Source organism: Octopus bimaculoides, chromosome 5, assembly GCF_046866305.1.
Source record: "Octopus bimaculoides isolate indiv1 chromosome 5, ASM4686630v1, whole genome shotgun sequence".
NCBI lineage: Eukaryota > Metazoa > Mollusca > Cephalopoda > Octopoda > Octopodidae > Octopus > Octopus bimaculoides.
The window spans coordinates 2947563-2969512 of NC_142932.1; the positions used below are offsets into that span (position 1 = coordinate 2947563).

At 35.9% G+C, this 21950-nt stretch overlaps 1 protein-coding gene across 6 annotated transcripts in view; it reads right to left on the bottom strand.

Moving 5' to 3' along the window:
• Window positions 1-21950, bottom strand: part of LOC106872974 (primary cilium assembly protein FAM149B1) — a 127050-nt gene that overhangs the window by 11748 nt on the left and 93352 nt on the right. For all 6 annotated transcript variants that reach the window (XM_052967988.2, XM_052967990.2, XM_052967992.2 and 3 more), the window contains 9 exons: window positions 20878-21020; window positions 16612-16761; window positions 12605-12775; window positions 10985-11123; window positions 9555-9606; window positions 7773-7867; window positions 5822-5946; window positions 4753-4921; window positions 2732-2878 (listed from right to left, as the gene is read on the bottom strand). In XM_052967988.2, coding sequence (XP_052823948.1) covers window positions 2732-2878; window positions 4753-4921; window positions 5822-5946; window positions 7773-7867; window positions 9555-9606; window positions 10985-11123; window positions 12605-12775; window positions 16612-16761; window positions 20878-21020 — 1191 coding nt within the window. The remainder of the gene's footprint in view (window positions 1-2731; window positions 2879-4752; window positions 4922-5821; window positions 5947-7772; window positions 7868-9554; window positions 9607-10984; window positions 11124-12604; window positions 12776-16611; window positions 16762-20877; window positions 21021-21950) is intronic.

Here is a 21950-nt window from a genome sequence, read left to right on the forward strand (position 1 = left end):
ATAGCTGAAGACACTTGTCCATGATGCTGCGGGACTGAATCCAAAACCATGTGGCAGCAAAGTGAGCCTTTTAACCACATACTTGCAAAGCAAGCTGCTTAACCACACAGCCATGCCTGTGTCTTTGTTTATATTTTGCAGAAGATAGATTTTGTAACTTCACCAACTGAAATGTGAAATAAATCTCAGGTGATAAGGGAGATGAAATCAATTGGATACTTCATTCTTAGCTGCCTAAGATAATATTTAATATCCACAGATAATATTCTTACAGAGAGACTATATTACTTTGAACACATATTCATTCTTAACAATGCAGTGTTGGTACTTTTTGTGGCTTAGGGGCTAGGGAATTTGGATCACGGTTTTAAGGTCATGAGTTTCATGCCTGCCAATGCTTTGTGTCCTTGAGCAAGACACTTTATTTCTCACTGCTCCAGTCCACTCAGCTGGCAAAAATGAATTTTACCTGCAATTAAAAGGGCCAGCCTTGTCACACTGAATCTCCCTGAGAACTATGTTAAATTCTCAGGGAGAGCATGTCTGTGAAGTGCTCATCCACTTGCATGTTAATTTCATAAGCAGGCTGTTCTGTTGATTGAATCAACAGAAGCACTCATTGTCACTATCAATGGAGAGCTGCTATATATATATATTCAATATGACATTCAATACTTTATTTCATAGTACCATCCATTTTTATTTTATATTATATATTGTATATTATATTATATATTGTATATTCCATATTCTATTTTCCACATTGGTTTTGCAGGAATATAAATAAAACATAAAAAACAGACAGTGTTGGAACTCTTTTAAACAAAATAATATATTCCTCTATACACAATCATACAAAACCCCCTTTTTTTGTATTTATTTTTACTCGCATATATATATATATATATATATATATATATATATATATATATATATATATATATATATATATATATACATATATATACATACATATACATATATAGGCAATTTTTCAGTTCTACCCATCCATCATTCACAGAGAAGTTCAAGAAAATTAAGGGTACTGCTCTCTCTAACTCTAACTTCTTATTTCTTTAATCTAGATGTATTAGAGTCAATTTTATTAGGAAGAGTGTTATTATGAATTGGTTTAACACTCGTGTATCTAATTCCAATATATTCTATCGGCACTAGAGAGATCAAAGGCAAAGGTGATCGAGTTCTTTTATGATATGAACAGAGAACTGAGAGGGACAAAACTAAATGCTTTACCATCACTCCACTAGCTTAGGCACAATTACTGCTTTCATCAGGTTTATTAATAATGGTTTCTGATTTAGGCAAGGACAGCAGTTTTAGAGGAAGGATTTACATGATACCAACAACCTTAGTACTTGACAAGTACCATATTTTTTCAATCCCAGAAAGGATCGACCTCAGCATGATTTGAACTCAGAATGTAGTAAACCAGAAGAAACACTGCAAAGTATTTTTCTGATACTCTAATGGTTATGCTAATCCATTGCCAATATTATATTTACTAATAAAGACTAAAATAAAGAAGAGTCAAATATGAACTAAGAATTAATTACAGGGAATAATTCATTCATTCTTTCTATATAAAAATTGGAATTGTAATTAATAAAAAAAAAAAGAGTAGTCAATTAGTAATAATTATCTCATCTGTAAAGGGGAGTTAAAGTCAATTGAATAGTAGCAAACAATGTTTGCTCTTCTTGAAGATCATGTGATTTGCCTGCTCTTTAGTCAGCTTACTTTGCTATAATGTCAGCTAGAGACACTCTAACGTAGTGCCAACATCTCTTCTTGTGAAATACACAATAGCATATAGTTAAAAATAAATCAGGTGCTGGCATGACATAGATATGGAATGACATCATGAATGGAACTTTCTTTGTTACTGAACAGATTATTACAACTCTCGTAAAGGTCAGATGCATACACTTATTTTTTCTTTCATTGTATATACATATAATTCTTTTTAATGAGAATAATTTTTCACTGGAGTAACCTGGCTTGTAACTCATCTTTACAAAAAGAGAAAAATATAACAAACTCTTGCTTATTCTAGCACTTTCTATTATACTTCTTGGCATGAATTGACAGAGATTATGAAAATCTGCGTTGGCTCTTTATCATTTCTTGCATTACATTTGAATATGTCTTACTCTCTTAAAAGAAAATGTAATACTCATTCTTTTTCATTTCCAAATGCACTGATTTTGTAAAGCCATAAAGTATGTACAATCTTCTGGTGAACTAAATTTGAATAAATTTAGTCCTGGCCATGATTTCTACTTGCTAAATTAAATAGTTAACCTGTTGGAAGATTTATCCTTTTGTTCTTATTCCTTTTTCCTGTTATAAGCCTCCTGTTTGATGCAGTTGTTTAGGTTAAACTAGACTTTTAGGTTTTATATATTATTATATTCACATGGTCAGTCTATTGCTTGCCTCTTGTTATCTGGAGACCTTCAAATCCTAAGCCACCCTAATTTTTTTTATCACTCAATCAGGCATCATATAAAATAGCCAATATAATTTTTAGCATTTAATTTAATTTCATTTCCTGGTAAGATAAAAAGCTATATTTCTTTTTCAGAATCACCTCAAGTTACATTTTAAGCAGGCATGAAAGTTTAAATGAGATACTTATAACAATTAACCCAGCACTTAAACTTTTGCAAATTCATAGCTATAACAATTGATAACTGTTAATGTACAATACCTGAGGACGGCCTACAGGTGTCTCAAGGGAAACTGTCGAGCAAATAGGTGGAAGACATCCGTTACGAAACCCTAAAAGACTTGGAGGAGAAGATAGACTCTCACTACCTGCCGGCATCAGTTTTGTCACTTTTAAAACTTCTTCATCCTGAAAAGAAAAAAGAACACAAAGAAGTCAGCTGCTAAAGCAATGACATGATATAAATACTTTCAAAGGCAACATTTCATGACATCATCTCAACTACTTTACATTTTATTTTACAGATATAATTAAAAGATGATGACCGAAGTGATTAAGTTACTGGCTAGCTTTTTCCCTGCTCGTGATTTTAAAAACATGCTGCTGTCAGTGTAAAACTTACAGCAAACATACACACATGGATGTACAATGTGGCTAATGTAATAGGAATGGATATTGGAAATGTTTGTAGGAGTGACTAACACAAAAAAAGATGGATATATTTTGTTTAATTTGTACACTTACATGTACATCTTCACATTTGCACACCCACATAGAAGATTGATTAGGAAGGTTGCTTCATAACCATGAGATCTTGGGTTCAATCCCACAGTATGGTATCTTGTATAAGTCACTTAATCATAACCTCAGGTAGACCCTGAATTTGAGCAGACAGAATCTGTGTAGAAGCTCATCAGATGGATTGTATTTATAATTCAAAGGTCCAGCCTTGTCACAATGTGTCATACAGATTTTATTTGAGAATTACATTAAGGTTACATGTGACCGTAGAATACTCAGCCACTTTGCATGTTCATTCAATGAGTAAACCAGTCAATCCATTGACCAACAGTTTACTCATACATTGAAACTAATAGGAGAGCACATCAGATATATATACATATATATATATATATATATATATATATATATATATATATTTATATGATGGCCATCCACTCGTGACCGAGAAAGACCATTGCTGACCTTCAGGATTGTGCGCTCTAGGACTAACTTATATTTTGCATTTGTGGCTCCGTCGGTGGCTGATTTTGAGGTACGATTTTATGGCTGAATGCGCTTCCTGTTGCTATTCCTCACTTGTTTCTCAGCCAAGGGATTTTTATATTCTACTGTGCCTTGGTTTACACATTGGAGAGAGATTTTTTAAGTGCAGATCCACTATTTCAAAAGACATGGAAAACCTGGATTTATGTTTTGGCAAAGATCCATGACATCAGTGAGTGCAAGATGATATTGCGACTATCTGATTGAAACAGGCAAGCTACAGTACAAAGGTTAGAAGTCTCTGTAGTTTAATGATGAGTTAAGTAAGTTGTAGCCAGGTTCAAAAATTGTTTGCCAGGTTGTTGTTTAGCTCCAGGAGAGCCCTGATCAAGCAGATCTTATAGCCAAAGATGTTCTAGTATAACCTTCCTGTCATTTTTCAGACAGTTTATCTGTGTTGAGAGAAACGTTAGGCATAAGAGGGATTAAATGTGGTATGATGGAGAGGAGAAGGTGTTTGTTTGGACATATGATGCATATGAGTGAAGACAGCTGGATACAGAAGTGTCTGTCATTGAAAGTGGATGGTACCCGTGGAAGAGGGAGACCCAGGAAGACATGGGATGAAATGGTGAGGACCGATCTTAGGATGTTGGGGCTCACGGAGGAAAAGACAGTCAACCAAGATGTTTGGTAATATGAGGTTCTAGAGAAGACTTGTCCACGAAACTGAGTGCTAGAAGATTTGTCCCACCCACATGTAACAACACACTTTTCACCCACTCTACCCAAAGAAACTGAATTACAACTCCTCTTCTAACTGAATCTTTCTCTTCCTCACATTTCCTCTTCACAAATTATGATTGTTTTCCAATCCTCTTTCTAGGAAACAACTCTACCATCCTTTCCATTCGGTCTTTGTCCAATAACACTGCTTTCTGATCTCTATAAAGCATGTTCAAATCCAATTTAACTCGTATTAACCCCTTCGTTTTTGCCAGCCTCTTTTCTACTTCCATCTCCCTCATGTAAAACACCATATAAAATATACTAACCATGCAAGGTGTTCTTGATCTTTCCTGAACATTGTGGAGGGGTGCTAGGCGCAATGGTTTTATCAACCGGTTGTATTTTACACTGCCTGGACGTGACATTTTAAAGTTTTGTGGAGGGAAGTTGCTGCCCACAGAGTTTGGTGTTGGTAAACTTATGTCAGAACCATCACTGTAATAAAACAAAATTCTACCAAGTGAAAAGTAAGAAATAATTTACAGCAAATGGTAAAGTTACAATAAAAGACATAGTTTTATAATGTCTATATGTGTGTACCTCATCTCTCTAGAATAATTCGGTAAAAATAACCACACATACAATCATCTTTATCATTATCATTTTAACATCTATTTTGTCATGCTTGTATGGGTCAGATGAATCATTGTTGAAGCAATTTTTTTCTGTGTCCAGAGCCTTTTCTTGTTGCTAACCCTCACCTATTTCCAAGTAAGGTAACATTTACCCTGGTCCTCTAAACAATGAACAGACAAGATATGTCTTTGCAGAGAATTGCAAATAAAAGACACTGTATGAATGGTAACTCTTTGTTTGCAATCAGAGTGCACATGTCAAGACAAGAGGAATACACACTTATGCACGCATGTACACACACACACACACACACACACACACACATACACACCACACACAATGGGCATTAGTCAAGCTGCAACTATAGTAGAAGGGTCTAATTGATATTATTCATACAGTGGGAGCAAGCTCTAAACTGTGTGGTTTCTGAAATGCATTTCTTAATCAGCCATGCTCGTGTATGTATGTACATACATACGTTTATATACAAATATGGATGCACAGATGTATATTAATACTGCATACACATGCCCCACTTGAAATAAAATCCAGTTTTTGGATTGGGTTCTCTAGTTATGAAAGAATGCAATGTTGGATGTTATCATTCATCATGATTGTGCAGGCATACATATATAAATAGTAATATCTTAGTATGATTAAAGCTCAGTGACTGGAACAAGTAAAAGAATATATATAAGCAAATACACAAATGCACACAGACATGCATGCAAATGCACACAAAGGAAAGCTTGTACTCACTGTAATATGGCACCTGGTCTTTCAACTATGTCCTTCTGTTTCACAGTAAGAATACCATCAAGGGACTGTGGTTTCCAACTGGCAGTGCTAGTAATAAATGATGGTGTCCTTGTTGGCAGACTGACCTACAGAGAGTTATCAGGGTAACAATCATGATTGAAAAACATTCCAAGAAGTTGGGAAGGACTTGAAATTCAGTCCTAATGTTTTGAAAGATAAACCCAAAGATGAAGTAAAAAATTACTAACATTTTTCTTCATTTTTAAGTATGTCCTGCTTTGTAGAATCTTAAGTAGCCATTAAATAACATGTTTAGTATTATGTAGAAGGTGTCAAATTGGCTGAGTCATTACAGCATTGGATAGATTGTCTTGTAGTATTGTTTCAACTGTCTCTGCTCTGAGTTCAAATTCCTCTATGATCAACCGTACTTTTTATCTTTCTAGGGTCAATAAAATAGAATGAATCCAGGGTGGTGGATTCATATTGTTAGAGGGGTCAGGTAAACTGTCTTGCAGTATCTGTGACAGCTCCTTGGTGTTCTGAAAAAAATCATCTGTGATGACATTGATATCAAGTCATATCAACCCTAAAGCAGTAGCCTTTCTCTTGGACAACATGAATTGCATAAAGAGGGGAGACTTGCATGTACAAACAATTGCTAATCTTCCGACAAAAAAAACAAAACAACACAACGGTCTGTGCCTACAGATGCAGATATGGTCAATCTCCACCAATGAAGCCCCTTATACTATGTAGCACTATATAGTACTGTTAGTACTGTCGGTAGTATTATGTAACTATTACATAGTACTTTAGTAGCAGTGAGTGGGAAAAAGGTCAATTCATTGACAACAGAATTTTAAATTAAATTAGATATCTATATATTTTCATAGAGTACTTTTACAGAGTTGAGCTCATTAAAAGAATTTACAGTTGAAATAATTATATGTAAGCGAACTACATCATATTAATTGGAGCCTCTCTTGATTGCTTGACATAACTCTCAATAGTAAAATGGGTGCTAGCATATTGACAGAGTCATCATCTAAATAACAAACTCTGGCAAGAAACGAAAGGGAGACAAGTTCCAAAATTTTAATGACTTATGCATCTTTACATCCTTAGTGATGAGAACAATCATTTTCCAAGTAAGCTAATTCTAGTCAAGATAGGGGAGACAATCGTAACATTTTAAAGAATGTAGTGGAGAAGGAGTCTGATACTTAACAATATGAGAAGCGTGACAATTTTAGACATGTTTCAGTATTATTATACCTCATCAGTGAAGCATAATCCACCTGTAACTGGAAAGTCTAGGCTTGAAAATAAAAAAAGATGGGTATGGCTGAAATGCCCTTTATCATAGATTAGTTTAGTCAGAACAAACAAAAGTAGTTAGCAAATTGGTTTACAGGTGGGAAATTGGTAAAGTCATTACTGTGCAGGACAAAAAGCCTTTTGGTATTTGTTCTGGTTCCCTGCATTTTGAGTTCAAATCAGACAGAGGTCAATTGTATCTTTGATTCTTTTAGGATCAATAAAATAAAGTACCAGCCCATCATAGTGAATAGTAGAATTATCAGTGTATCAAATGGGATGTCTGTTCAGGTATTTGCATTTTGAGTTTTTGAGTGTTAGTCTAAATTTATTGCTTGGTTTAACACCCTAACCTGAGTCTTGGGTGCCTTTGATGGAGTTCATTTTGTTTCTAGTTTGAGGATAAGCTCCTCTTTCTACAAGTCACAAATGCCCCAAAGAAACAAGTCACGAGTGTTGCCTTTCTCTCTTTGTCTAAAAAAAAAAACCCCAAAAAAAAAACCAAAACAAATCCAATACATTTTCTCCTGTCATGCAGTAATAATAATACTAATAATGATAATTGTTTTGATTATTTTGAAGGTGAAAACTTAGCTCTTCAAAAAAAAGGGCAAAAGCTTAAGTAACTGACCTTTGGATAATTATACATACTCGATGCTTCTCTAGAAATGTTGTGAATCTCAGCTCGATAGGTCGGTAAAGGAAGAAGAATGGCCTTCTCAACACCTGTTAAACATGGAGAGAAAGAAAAGCCAGCTTATAACATTGTGCAGATCTTAATTTTAAAGTAGAACTTGGGTACAAATGTGTTGAGAAAGCAGCTGAATATCAAAGACATTGGATGAGGTCATGCATAAAAGGACTATGCTAATATAAACAAGTAATGTGAATGGATGTAGATTTCTGGATGGAAGATATAACTATGATTTCCAAAGAGTACTTAGTGAAAAAGTAGATCAGACTTGGAAATTTTGGGCCTCAAAAAAGAAGAAAAGTAAATGTCAGATCAGTGCCTGAAAGAGGAATAAAACACATGCTATATGTCATGTTAATTAATGTTTCAAAAACACTAATTTCTAAACCAACATTCCTAAATTATTTATGCTAGATGTTGACTAATATATATATTGTGATAAAGGAAGAGACACAAGAGGGTCTAAATGTATTGACAGTAAATGAAACCTGATTAGAAATGGTCATCCCCCAGTTGTTAGATGCATATGTTCTTTCAAGAATTTACAATAAAAATGTTATTTCAGAGCAAAAGTTTTGAGCTAGTTATATATTACTATAAAGAATTAGTACAGTTATGTAAGCATGTATGTGTATCCTGATAAGATTGAGTTTCACAAGCTTCTTTTTAGACATTTAACCTTTACTTGTCCTACATTCAAGATGTCACTTGATATATTTGCTTCAACTAAAACTATACAATCTATTGAATACATGAGAACTTGGAAATAATCTTAGAAATTCAGGCTTTTCTCAGTTCAAATGACCAATAGGTTTCTATTATTCATCCATTTAGCAAGCAATCAATTACTGATTAAACTCAGCCTTGATTAAGTGAATGTATGTCCAAAGGCATGCCAGCTATGATAATCCTGATATTATATGTATCAGAGACCACAATGTCCAATGAGTTCTTCCTTTTTTAAGATAGTGACATTTGAAGTAGATGTGACTGCTATTTCTAGCTGATTGAGTGACCATGTAGAAGCTCCTTTACTGAAAATCTAAACTTTATTAGTCATCAGCTACACCAGTGTCCTCTCTGTGATGGTGAATATATTCCCACAAAAAAGTAACATTTCTCAATGAAAGAATATAATTCACTCAAATGATAAGCAAGTAATAATATGTTTGGCAGTAAGTTGTATCATTTGTAGAAAAAAGTGAGGTTAAATTCTTGATACAGACACTGTAATGTGTGTCTATGGTCAAGGTACTTGACAGTCAATGGCTTAATCTGAATGTCTGGTGTATCTCCTTGCTGTAAACAGTAGCTATATCACCAAACTGCCAAAGCTTTTGTCAGTTTGCAATACTAGATTCAAATTCTCTTAGGTATTGTTGGTCCAATGAATCACTTTTATATAACATACAATGTAACAATAAGTTGATGAGGGAGTTCTATGTAGATACTTGATACACTAGAAATAGCTATCAAGTCTCCCTGAAATCATACCATACTGTCCTACATTGGACAATATGGTACTGAGGGCATAGTCCCAGAAAAAAGCTGGGATGGTCATTCTTTGAGTATAGATCTGCTCAATTAGGACTGCACACAACAACAACGACATAATTCAGAAATCAATGGCATGTTTTAACTATGTAGTTATTTGGAGAAAGAGGAAGGAAAAAAAGAAAAATAACCAAAAAGAAAAAAATACAGAAGAAACAGTCTTACCTCTGACATATTCAAAGTACATGCTGAGCAAATTTTTCATCCAGACCAATACCTGTAAAAAAGTAATATTTAGTAATGAAAAAAATAACATTTACTGTGAATGTTAACACAACAGTGCATTACAGGCATAGAATGTTTGATATTCTGATGTGTGTCTGGATGATCTGAGAGTTCTTCTGCCAACTTACAATACACATGATGACAAACACATCATATCTTGTTATTTATAAGATATATATGATATTGTTTCACCATTATGTCTTTCAAAGCTAAAACTTCATAGTGTCACTGCCCCTCATAGAAATATCATGGCTATTGAAGGTTTATATCTTTATTAACTTTTAAAGTACAAGTAGCGTCAAGAAAATTCATCCAGGATTTAGTCTCAGCCAGAGTCTCTTACTCAAAGAAGACTGGGAGACACCAATATCAATCATTTAAAACTGCTCACTGTAACTGAGTGATACTTTATCTGAAAAATTACATGTGATTAAAGAATGTTTCTACAGAAATATAATGTTATAGGCACTTTAGATTGGACATGCATTTTGTGTAACAAACTAATTTGTAAAATAAGAACAATAATATGAATATAAGATAAGAGGGACTAGAGGATGTCTATATCTGCTTGTGATGATACAAGCACCGAAAACAATTAGTGAAAGCATGATACATGTTACCAAACCATATTTAATTCTGAGTGATATCCATAGTTTATTTTGATTTAGTATGTTTGTTTGTTTTCATGATTGTTTTTCCATGCTAGCATGGGTTAGGTAGATATGTTATTGAAGCATTGTTTTACAGTCATATGCCATTCCTGATGCTAATCCTTCCTTGCTTTTAAGTAACAGATCTCTTACTCTACACAGCTTCAAATGCACAAAACAAGTAGTCAGACAATTGACAGAAGTACCAAGAAGACTGCTTAAACAGCATGACTTTTGCACAGTCAGGTGCAGATGTAAAGACACAGACACATACACAGACACACACACACACACACACACACACACACACACACACACACACAACCAGTCTCTTTTCAATTTCTATCTATCAAATCCACATCCAGGGTTTTGGTTGGCCAAAGCATGGTAGAAGACACTTACCTCAGATGCCATGCAGTAAGACTGAACTTGAGGCCATGTGGTTGGGAAAATAACTTTTTAACCACACGGCTATACTTGCATCAACATAGCCATGTGTTTTAGGTATTTATAATAGAGAAGTAACAGTAGGGAATTTTATAGTTAGGGTACATACAACAGGAATGCTACAGTTACAGTCCTTAATATTAAGATATTTACAACACACAAATTAAAAGATAGTTACAATAGCTAAGTTACTGTTGTATTCTCACAAGAAAGAGAGTTTAGCTATGATACATGCATATAGGAAGCAATTGTAAGCAATGACTTCATTCTTACCTCATTCCATGTGTAGTCAAACATTGCACTGGCAATATTTTCTTGAACACAGGCTAGAGGTGTAATGGGAGGGTAACCAGTTCGATAACAATGGCTTGATTTTGGGCAGCGTCTCTGTCCATCAGGAAGAGTGTCTATTCTGAATTGGGGGAAAAAACAGAGTGAAGTGAAAATTCTTATACATTTATAGATTAATTTACAGTACAGCAAACCCAATTATTATTATTTTTAGTCATTTTATCTAATGCTCAACTGATTCTATCAATCTCTACTCTTCCCTAATCATAATAACAATAGTTCTTTCTGTTATAGGCTTAATGCTGGTCAATTATATCAACCTCAGTATTTGACTGGTACTTACTTTATCAACCCCCAAAGGATGAAAGGCAAAGTTGACCGTGGCAGCATTTGAACTCAGAATATAAGCCAGAAGAAATGCCACTCAACATTTTCTCCAGTAAGCTAATGATTCTACCAGCGTGTCACAACAACAGCAACAGTAATAATTATTACTACTCTAGGCACAAGGCCTTGAAAATTTTGGGGGAAGGGGGCTAGTCGATTACATTGACCCCAGTGCATAACTGGTACTTATTTCATTGACCCCGAAAGGATAAAAGGCAAAGTCAACTTTGGGGGAATTTGAACTCAGAATGTAGTGCAGGTGAAATACCGCTAAGCATTTCACCTGTCGTGCTAATGATTCTGCCAGCTCACCATCTTAACAGCAACAGTAGTAATAATAATAATGATAATAATTGTCTTAGTATAAAAGACGGGCTACAGCAAGTATTCTGCTCAATACCACAGATTTGCTTGTCAGTTGTTTGACCAGTTGAGCATGTCCTTTAGTGGATGATGATATGTGCATCCCTGATCATGAGCAGAAGTAGTGTGGGAGCATCATAGCCATGTGTTGAGAGGAATTCTTTGGGATTTGGATAGTTCACCTTTGGAAACATGGGTGTTTCATTCAACATCCTTAAACAACCATTATTCAAAGACCTTTTGAGCAGGATGGGCTACTCGACATGAAGAAAATTCTAACTGTGCCTCACCAGCAAAGACATGTGCTGTTTATCTTGATATGAGACCACTATGTCGCGCACATATGGTTGTGATGCATGTGCCTCGTGTACCCTTATCAGACGGGTAGTCATGATGGGTATACTGGGCTTCGTATATTTTACCCCAGTGTCACTTTGATAGTATGCACTGCTTTCTCACTCAATAATAATGGTTTCATTTTTGGCACAAGGCCAGCAGTTTCGGGGGAAGGGGTAAGTCAATTACATTGATCCCAGTGTTCAACTGGTACTTATTTTATCAATCATGAAAGGACAACAGGCAAAGTCAACCTTGGTGGAATTTGAACTCAGAACAAATAGATGAATGAAATGCCACTAAATATTTCGCCTGGCATGCTAATGATTCTGTCAGCTCTCTGCCTCAATAATGATGATGATAATAAATACTTAAAAAGGCACCAGACTCAAAAAGGGTTTACATACTTAATGAGTAACAACTATTTAAGGACACATAGTATTTAATAGATAACTATCTTATTGGTGATGATGATGATGATGATGATGATGATGGGGATGATAATATTATACTAACCTCTCTGGATAGTCTATTGCAATGATCTCCTCGACATTTCCATCTTTTTCAATTATTTCCTCAAAAGCATCAATTTGGTTTGATTGTGTGCTGCTGGTATCTCTTGGTGATCCACTGTATGTCTGAGACTGTGATTTGAGCCGTTCTGCAGATTTACCAGTGATATTCAACCTTTGGATTAAATAGAGAAGAAATTAATAGTTGACATAGAAAGAATGTAACCCCTGGTTAGTGCCCTGACTGATCATATCTATGACCACAAAAATTCCAGCCATGAGCATTCTTTTTCTAGGGGATTGTATATCTAGAACTAAGTTATCCAATGCATTATTGCACTTTCAAATTGGTAGCATGTAATCTGATCAAGATTTGGTTACTATTTCTAGCAAGTTGAACAACCACATAAATGCACCATCAGCATTTTGTTGAAGTCGGAGTTGTAATAGTTCTGTTACATACTTTGCTTTTAATTGCAGTCATTTCCACGTCAGTAATCATCATTGCGTGGATATCTTACTTGAAGTAAGGGAGTCAACAATAAAATGTATTCGGTATACTGTATAGTAGCTTAGACTACAAAGAACCACTAATAAAGTATATAATAAATAAATTCTTACACACACACACACATACTAAAGCTGTTGTCCACTTGGTGTTGAACACTTGTTAACAAAGAATGGGCTGCTGTACACCAGGCCACATCCAACCAATTCATCACCATAAAATGGATCTGAACTTAAAATGTCAGGCAGACCAAGAGAAATTTGTGTACTGTCTTCTGGCACAGAACATTATTAGATGGCTTAACCTATCACTGACAGCTAGGTAAATTGGGAGAATGAAAAGTGAAGTGTTCTGCCCCGAACACCAAAATGCTAGCAATGAATTCAAACTCATGGCCAAGTATTTCAATACCTTATCCTCTCAGATTTCTTAGAGCATTGCTAATACACCCTACAATTTTGTAAATACAACATACAGTCTATTGATTACATGTTGAGATTTGTAATGAGGATTCTAAGGAGTCTCTTTGCTCAATGTAAAATCAGAATCTCCATCAGCAAACACACTAGCAACATGTTTTTGAGTGGCAGCTCACCTACTGTACTTTCTTGTATAGGTGAGACATTTAATACAAAATGTTAAGGTCCAAATTAGGAATTAGCATTATATTTGAGAGTTTAATGGCTGGTGAAATGGTAGAATTGTTAGACCCTAGAACAAACTGGTTTGTGGTATTTAATTATGATACCTTAGGTTTTGTATTCAAACACTGCTGAGGAAAACTTTACTTTTCATCCTTTCAGGGATGTGGCTGATTTAATCAACTAATCCTGCCCCCTACAAATACCAGGCTTTGTGCCTAAGTTAGAAACAATTATACTTGAGAGTAATTATAAAAATAAAATATAGGATGAAATTTATTACTGATTTTGGATACAAAATGTAGGGGTGGCATTATATTCAGGATTACATTGTACCTGAATAAATGGGGTGTCTAAAGACAAACTAGAATACTGGTTAATTTAAAATGAAACTGAATGTTGTATGTCTATATCACTGGAGCAAAGGATCTGTGAGTTTCTCTTATTCCTTCAGTCAGCTATCTGTATCATAGGTCTACTGATTATTATGTATTTTTAATGGGTCATTATATATCTCATTTAATAATAATAATAATAATAATAATAATAATAATAAAAATACTTTCTACTATAGGCACAAGGTCTGAAATTAGGGAGAGGGGGATAGTTGATTACATTGACCCCAGTATTCAAATGGTTGGTCTGAGGCTATAGTAGAAACACTTGTCCAAAGTGTCACCCAATGGGACTGAGCCTGGAACCATGTGGTTGGGAAGCAAGCTTCTTACCACACAGCCACACCCAATAAAATTTTATCTGCCAGTCATCTTTTTGCAGTGAGTGGATGATAACAAAATCATAGTGGTGGAGACGTTTCTGGTGACCAACCATGGTTGACATAAAGCTTCACATCCAGAAATATGAGTCTCATATTCAGTATGGCAGTTCTCTTGGCCAAACAATATACAAGTAAACTGAAAAAAGATAAAAGTGAAATACGACATACATATAATGTAGTTTATTTATAATAAATTTAGGGCTTCATACTTTATTCAAGTATGTCACATCTGTTTGACAGACATACCACTTCAGTCAAACTCCCCGACCGACACTGTTCTCAACCAAGGACCGTGCATCAGCTGTGTTGACACCCATCAAGGTGCTCAACATGCAGGCACATGGCCTAGTGGTTAGGCTAATCACTTACATCAACCTCAGTGCGCAACTGGTACTTATTTCATTGATCCTGAATGGATGAAAGGTAAAGCTGACCTTGGCGGAATTTGAAGTCAAAACGTAAAGATGGACAAAATGCCACAAAGCATTTCATAATCCTTTCTTATTTTGGCATATAGCCAGCAAATTTAAGGCATGGTGAAGTCAATTACATTGACCCCAGTGCGCAACTGGTACTTTTTTCATCAACTACAAAAGCATGAAAGGCAAAGTGAACCTCGGCAGAATTTGAACTCAGAACAAAAAGATGGATGAAAACCAACTAAACATTTTGTCCATAATAATAATAATAATAATAATAATAATAATGATTTCAAATTTTGGGAGAGGGGATGAGTCAATTACATTGGCCTCATTGTTCAACTGGTACTTATTTTATTGACCCTGAAAGGACGAAAGGCAAAGTTGACCCTCAGCGGAATTTGAACTCAGAATGTCAAGGTAAACAAAATGCTGCTAAGCATTTCACCTGGCATGCTAACGATTCTGCCAGCTCGCTGCCTTCTCAATAATAATAAAGTATAAAATCATAAAGTTTATAAAGGACAGGAACTTTTAGTTTGTTAGTTAAAAGTGAAGCTTTTGATGAGAATGAGGAGAAGGAGGATGAGGACCTTTGTTGGTTCTCACATACTGGTGACATTAATGTAGAGACATTGACCTACAGTTATCCCTCCATAGGTCAAAATCTGCAACAAAAATATCATTGGGGAGGAAATTCCAGAGGGATGCTGTTGTGAGGGAGAAGAATGATTAGGAAAAGAGATAAATGCAGACAAAGTAGGAGTGTTGTATAATCAAGATACAGAGGTGTTGGACGATAGCTGGTCTGGGTGGATGAGGTATACAGCTAATTGGTTCAGTGAAGTCAAAGTAGCAGCAGAAAAGGTTACACAGATGAAAAGGTGTTAGTGAATGTGTGTTTGTCAGATGGTTTTCTTTTTGAGTGTGGCATAGCAGCATTAGTGAGCCATAAATGTGAGAAGTGCTTGCACTGTGAGTCTTAATGAACCATAAATGCGGGCTGTACCCATTTATTTAGAACTGTGAGTGTGAAGAGATCCAGCTAAATACCACAAAACATTTGCTCTCTGCTCTACCTATTATTCTCATCCAATACTCCACAACTATAAGGCATTTTGTCTAGTGCTCTATTGATTTTGCTAATCTCCCACTCTCATAGTAATAATAACAATAACTTCTAAGAAAACACACAAGGACAGAAATTTATGGAAAAGAGTTAGTCAATTAAATTGTCGACAGTTTTTGACTGGTAATTCATTTAATCAATCCAGGAAAGATGAAAGACAAGTTAAATCTGGAAGGCTTTGAACTCAGAGCAAAAAAGCTGGAACAAATATTGCAAGGCATGCTGTACAACATGGATATGATTATAATATAACAATTGTTTCTAATTTAAGGACAAGGCCACGAGTTTTGAGGGTATAGAGTTAGTCAGTAACATTAATTCTCAGTACTTGATCGGTACTTAATTTCATTGATCCTAAGAATGAAAGATAAAGTTGATCTCAAATACAGCAAAATATTTATTCCAATGCACAAACGAGTCTGTCAGCTTGCTGTCCTATGACTGACTATCACTAATCCCTGTAAACAACAGTAATACTAATGATTTCTAATTTTAAAAATGATGATATAATGATGTAAATATAAAAGTTAACTTACAACTGAAGATCTGAGTCAAGAGGTGTGAAACTATTGGAAAAAGACTGGTCATCTTCAATGAGATGGGCAGTAGATGTTGCATGGTAAGGCAGGCGTGGTACAGCATCATATCCTTGCTCCTCAGATGGAAATATTTGTTGACCAAGTACTCTGAAAAACGAAAAATGCACATGTCAGAAGAAATAGCATACATACATACATACAGACAGACAGACGTGCCAGTGGCATGTAAAAAGCACCATTCGAGCGTGGTCGTTGCCAGTGTCACCTGACTGGCTCCCACGCCAGTGGCATGCAAAAAGCACCATTCAAGCATGGTCGATGCCAGTACCACCGAACTGGCCCTCGTGCTGGTGGCACGTAAAAAGCACCCACTACACTCTTGGAATGGTTGGCATTAGGAAGGGCATCTAGCTGTAGAAACTTTGCCAGATCAGATTGCCAGTCCTCAGTTAAACCAGCATGGAAAAGGATGTTAAACAATAATGATGATGATGATTTTATATATATATATATATATATATCACTATCATCATTTAATGTCCACCTTCCATGCTGGCATGGGTGGGACAGTTTGACAAGAGCCGGCCAGACAGAAGCCTGCACGAGACTTCTGTAACTGTTTTGGCAGGATTTTTACAGCTAGATACCTTCCTAACACCAACCACTCAGCAGAGTGGACTTAGTGCTTTTTACATGGCTCAAGCACAGGCGAGGTCAATTTTGGCAAGGTTTTTACGACTGGATGCCCTTCTAAACCACCACTTTACAGTATGGACTGGGTGCTTTTAATTGGTGCCTGCACTGACAGGGTCAAGTACTTGCAAGACAAAAAAAAAATGTCTGTTGAGAGGGGAGGGGGCATTGGAGGAGGTGATCTTGTGGATGATGAAAGGTTATAGTGAGACAGAAAGAGGTGTCTTGCTGTAGAGGAGGTAGAGGGTTACCCGTCTGTGGAGAGAGAGAAAGATCAGGAAATACATGGTTACCCAACCTGAGGGAAGTGCAGGAGAAGGAGAGAGAGAGGGAGTGGGAGACAGCAGGGTGGCAAAGTGCCAAGCATACTCACATGGGATGGGGATCAGAATATAAACGGGATGGTTGAGTAAAGGAAGAGAGATATACAGATGGTGGCAAGTGCCAGGGTATACACTTGAGATTTGAATGTCAATATAAGTAGTAAGATATTGTGAAGGAAGTGTGATTAAAGAGAGTGGATGTGGGGAAGTGAGTGCCGAAAACCTGGGTATATATATATAGAGTCAGAGGGGCTACCGGATAGCAATGACACAGAGGAACAGGGCCGTGAGGATAGGATTGGGGAGTGAGAGCTAGGCATAGTGTATGAGGGAGGAAATGTGAGGAAGAGAAGAGATGTAGAGATATAGATTGGTTTGTTGGGGTCGGGTGTGTGAAAAGTTTTCTTGTTATATGTGGGTGGAACACACAAATCAGGGACTAGCAGAGAGCAATGATACAGTAGCACAGGGCCAAGAGGACAGAATTAGGGAGTAGGAGGTAAGGATAATGCATGATGTGGAAATGTGATGTAGAGACATAGTTTGGTTTGTTGTAGTAGAGTGTGTGAGAAGTTTTCTTGTTAAGTGTGGGTGAGACACACAGTGCTTCTAGAACTCAGTTTCACTGATGTGGGCAGGTCTTCTCAAGAACTTCATATTACCAGACATCTCAGTCCATTGTCATTTCCTCTGAGAGGCCCAACATCCTGAAACCGGTCCTTGTCACTTCATCCCACACCTTCCTGGGTCTCCCTCTTCTGCAGGTACCATCCACTTTCAGTGATCAGCACTTCTTTATGCAGCTGTCTTCATTCCTACACATCACATGTCCAAACCAATGTAGTCTTCTCTCTTATACCCAACTTTTCACTCAATACATTTGGACTTTATCATACATGTGCACTGATGTTGCACATCCAATGGAGCATATTACCTTTATTTCTCACCAGTCTGCATTCAGGGCCCATGTCTCACTACCATGGAGTATAGCCATTTGCACACAAGCATCATATAGTCTACCTTTCACTCTGAGAGAGTCCTTTTGTTGCCAACAGAGGTAATAGCTCTCTGAACTTTCTCCACCCAATTCTTATTCTAGAAACAATACTTTCAGAGCATCCTCCACGATTGGTATTATTCCTGAGAGAATAAAATGATGTAAAACAATGTAATTATCATCATCATTCTGCCCTTCTACCAACAGGTTGGAGGACCACATACCCCTCAAAATGTTCCATTTTTGGTATGGTTTCTATGGTTAGATGTCCTTCCTGATATCAGCTTCTTTACAGGAATATATTGGGTGTGTTTATCATGGCATGGATGTTACTGAAGTTACCTTGTGCCCAGCAAGGCCAAAGAGTCCTCCAAACTAGACACTACTCTATGATGTCTCAATATTCATCTGAGGCATCATGACCAAGAAAGTGAATAGAAGACGGATGACATAAGAAGGGTGAGTGTATGAAGGGAGTAAGAACATGATAGGGGAAAAGGTTAGGGTGAGCAGGTAGTAAGGAGTAATAGTAGAGATACTGATATGGTGAGATGTACAGAGTGAGGTACAATGGATAGGAAAGGTAGTGAGTAGGATGAAGGTGAGTAAGGAAAGGGTGAGTGATAGATTAGTGATGGAGAGATGAAAGGGCATCAAAGAGAAAGGAAGGAAGGAGATGGAGGCTTCCTATGGATATTAATCCTCCATCTAATATAGAAATGGCGATATTACACATCATATGCTCATATCACTGCAGTCCTCTCTCTTGTACACAACATCTGATTTTTCTTATGTCTGGATTTACTCTCAGCTCAACTGTGCCATGTAGTTCATGTGCACTAACATTACACATTCTGCAGAGCATGCTTGCTTCATTTCTTTCTAGTCTTCACAAACCATTTGGCAAAGAAGAGGGGGTTAGTTTTCCTCTGTCTTTTAGCTACTGTATGGTGGTTGCTGTTGAAGCTTTGTGGATAGAACTTTGACTCTAATGACAAATCTTCAACTTCATCAAGTACCACTCGAAGAGGAAGGCCTTAGGAGGAGAAAGAAAGAGATGCTGTCCTCCAGTAAATTTTATGAAAGAAGGGAGAAAGCAGTGAAATTGGCATGGTTAAATAGGTTTATTCTAATCATGCAGTTGTAGATTTGCAGAAAGAACAGGAAGGAAGGAATTTCTATTTTTCATGACAAGGTCTTGGGTTGCCTTGAATCACATTATGTAATTGCTCTTTGTATGTGGATTTGATAGAAGGAAACTGAAGAAACCTATCAAATGCATGCATGGATGTATGTATAGGTGTGTGTGTGTGTGTGTGTGTGTGTGTGTGTGTGTGTGTGTGTGTGTGTGTGTGCATGAGCATGTGAGTGCCTGTTTATATTTATACATTTCCAAACATTGCTGAACCACAAGCTGTGACTTTGTTGTTATTTCTTTTGTCAACAAATCATGTATTGACTTTGCATCATTGAAAAGATGGAGAATAAAAAAATCTCTGACTTGAAAAACAGGTCAGGGTTAAGGAAAGAAAGGCATCCAACCATGAAACAATAATTCTAAAATATACTAGTCAAACACAGTAAAACAGACGTAAAATTGAAGAAATGAAAACCTTTCTTGTAGTTTTGTTATTGTCTATTACCATTGGTATTTATTGTTATTTGTTTATGTGTTTTTGTTGTTATTGTTGATTTCATCTTTTTACTCAGAGGAAATCTTTTATTTTTGGTTCTTTTTCATCTTTTTGTATTTTTTTTTTGCTGCCCTTAATGTACTGAGCCTTTGAAGCCAATAAAAGTTTTATGAAAGTTTCTACTGTCATACCAGGTGCACTTCCATGGTCCTGACATGTGTACAGCATTATTTTTTGATGGGTGTAGAATTGTGTTTATATACTACATCAATAGCGTTTGTTTGTTGTTGCTGTTATATTAAAAACAGAAATTGTACAGACATTTCAAAGTCTCTCTCACTGAAATAAATACCAAACAGTGAGGTACAGTTTCCTTATGTAATCAGCAAGAGTTCTAAACAAATGAACAGTATTTGACTAACAATTCCACCCATCTGCTGCCAAATTCTTTTTTGGGCTATGGGAATATATTCTAAGCTATTTAATAAATGAAAGACAAATTTTCAAATGATGGTGCTCAAAACAACCAATTATATCACATCAATTAATTGATTGAGTAAAAAAGATGACAATGGTATTGAATTAATAAATGATTATAAAAAATGTTAATGAAAACCTGAGATGTGGGAATTGTAAGCTCCATTCTTCACACTCATGGTACATGTCAGATGAACCAATGGGTCTCTGTTGTTCATAGAGTATTTCATTGATTTCATTGAACAAAACTTGAATTTTACCAGCAGCTTTTTTTTCCGATTCCTTTGTGGAGAAGAGGCAAATGAATAAAAAGATGATAGAAAAATAGAAATACAATAAAAACAACAAAAGAAAAACCAATGAACAAACATAAAACAAACAAAAGTCAATTTAAATAAAATCTAATCTATCATTATAATAATTTTCATGGACAGAAACGGTAGGGTGTCAAACTAAAACATGTGTTATAGTTGTCTTAAATACTGCATGGTTTATTTTGTCTTCTACAGCACTCTGAGGACAATAAAATAAAGAGGAACCAGTCATATATCGGGTTGATTGAAGGAAATCAAATTATAATTTACTATCAGAAATTAGTAGAATCATAGACAGAATATCTTGCCATATTTAGTTTAGAACTTTTACTGTTTGACTTCAAATTCTTTTAGGTTCAATAAAATAATACAGAAATCAAGCATCAGTGTTAATATAATAATCTATACCCACTTGCTAAATATGTAGCCTTTTACCTATGTAAGACATGAACAATTATTTCATAATTACTTTTCTTTTCAAATAATTTGGCAGTGACTGGTAAGTTCCATAAGGCACTGAGTTGCTGGAGCACCACTGAAGACTTCCTCTTCATAGAGTGTCTGCTAGGAAGAACTTACATTTCTGTGAGTTACATTTGTGACAGGATTTGAATGCAACATTGCAAGTCTAGGAAACACTTCTCAATTATACAATATTCCTGCTCCTTGCAGTAATAAACCTCACCTGCTTATAGGTAATGTGGAACTTTTGAGTATTAAATGTCTTGGTTATAGACAAGATTGGTTGATGGAATATATGCTCTCAATTCTTCAGACAACAATCAAATAGATTTTCAACTGGGTTGTTATACTTTCCTTTTAAGTAAAACTTATGTTTACATGGCAACACTGGATACCATATAAAGACTATGTAAATTTACTAGCTAGAGACCAGTGA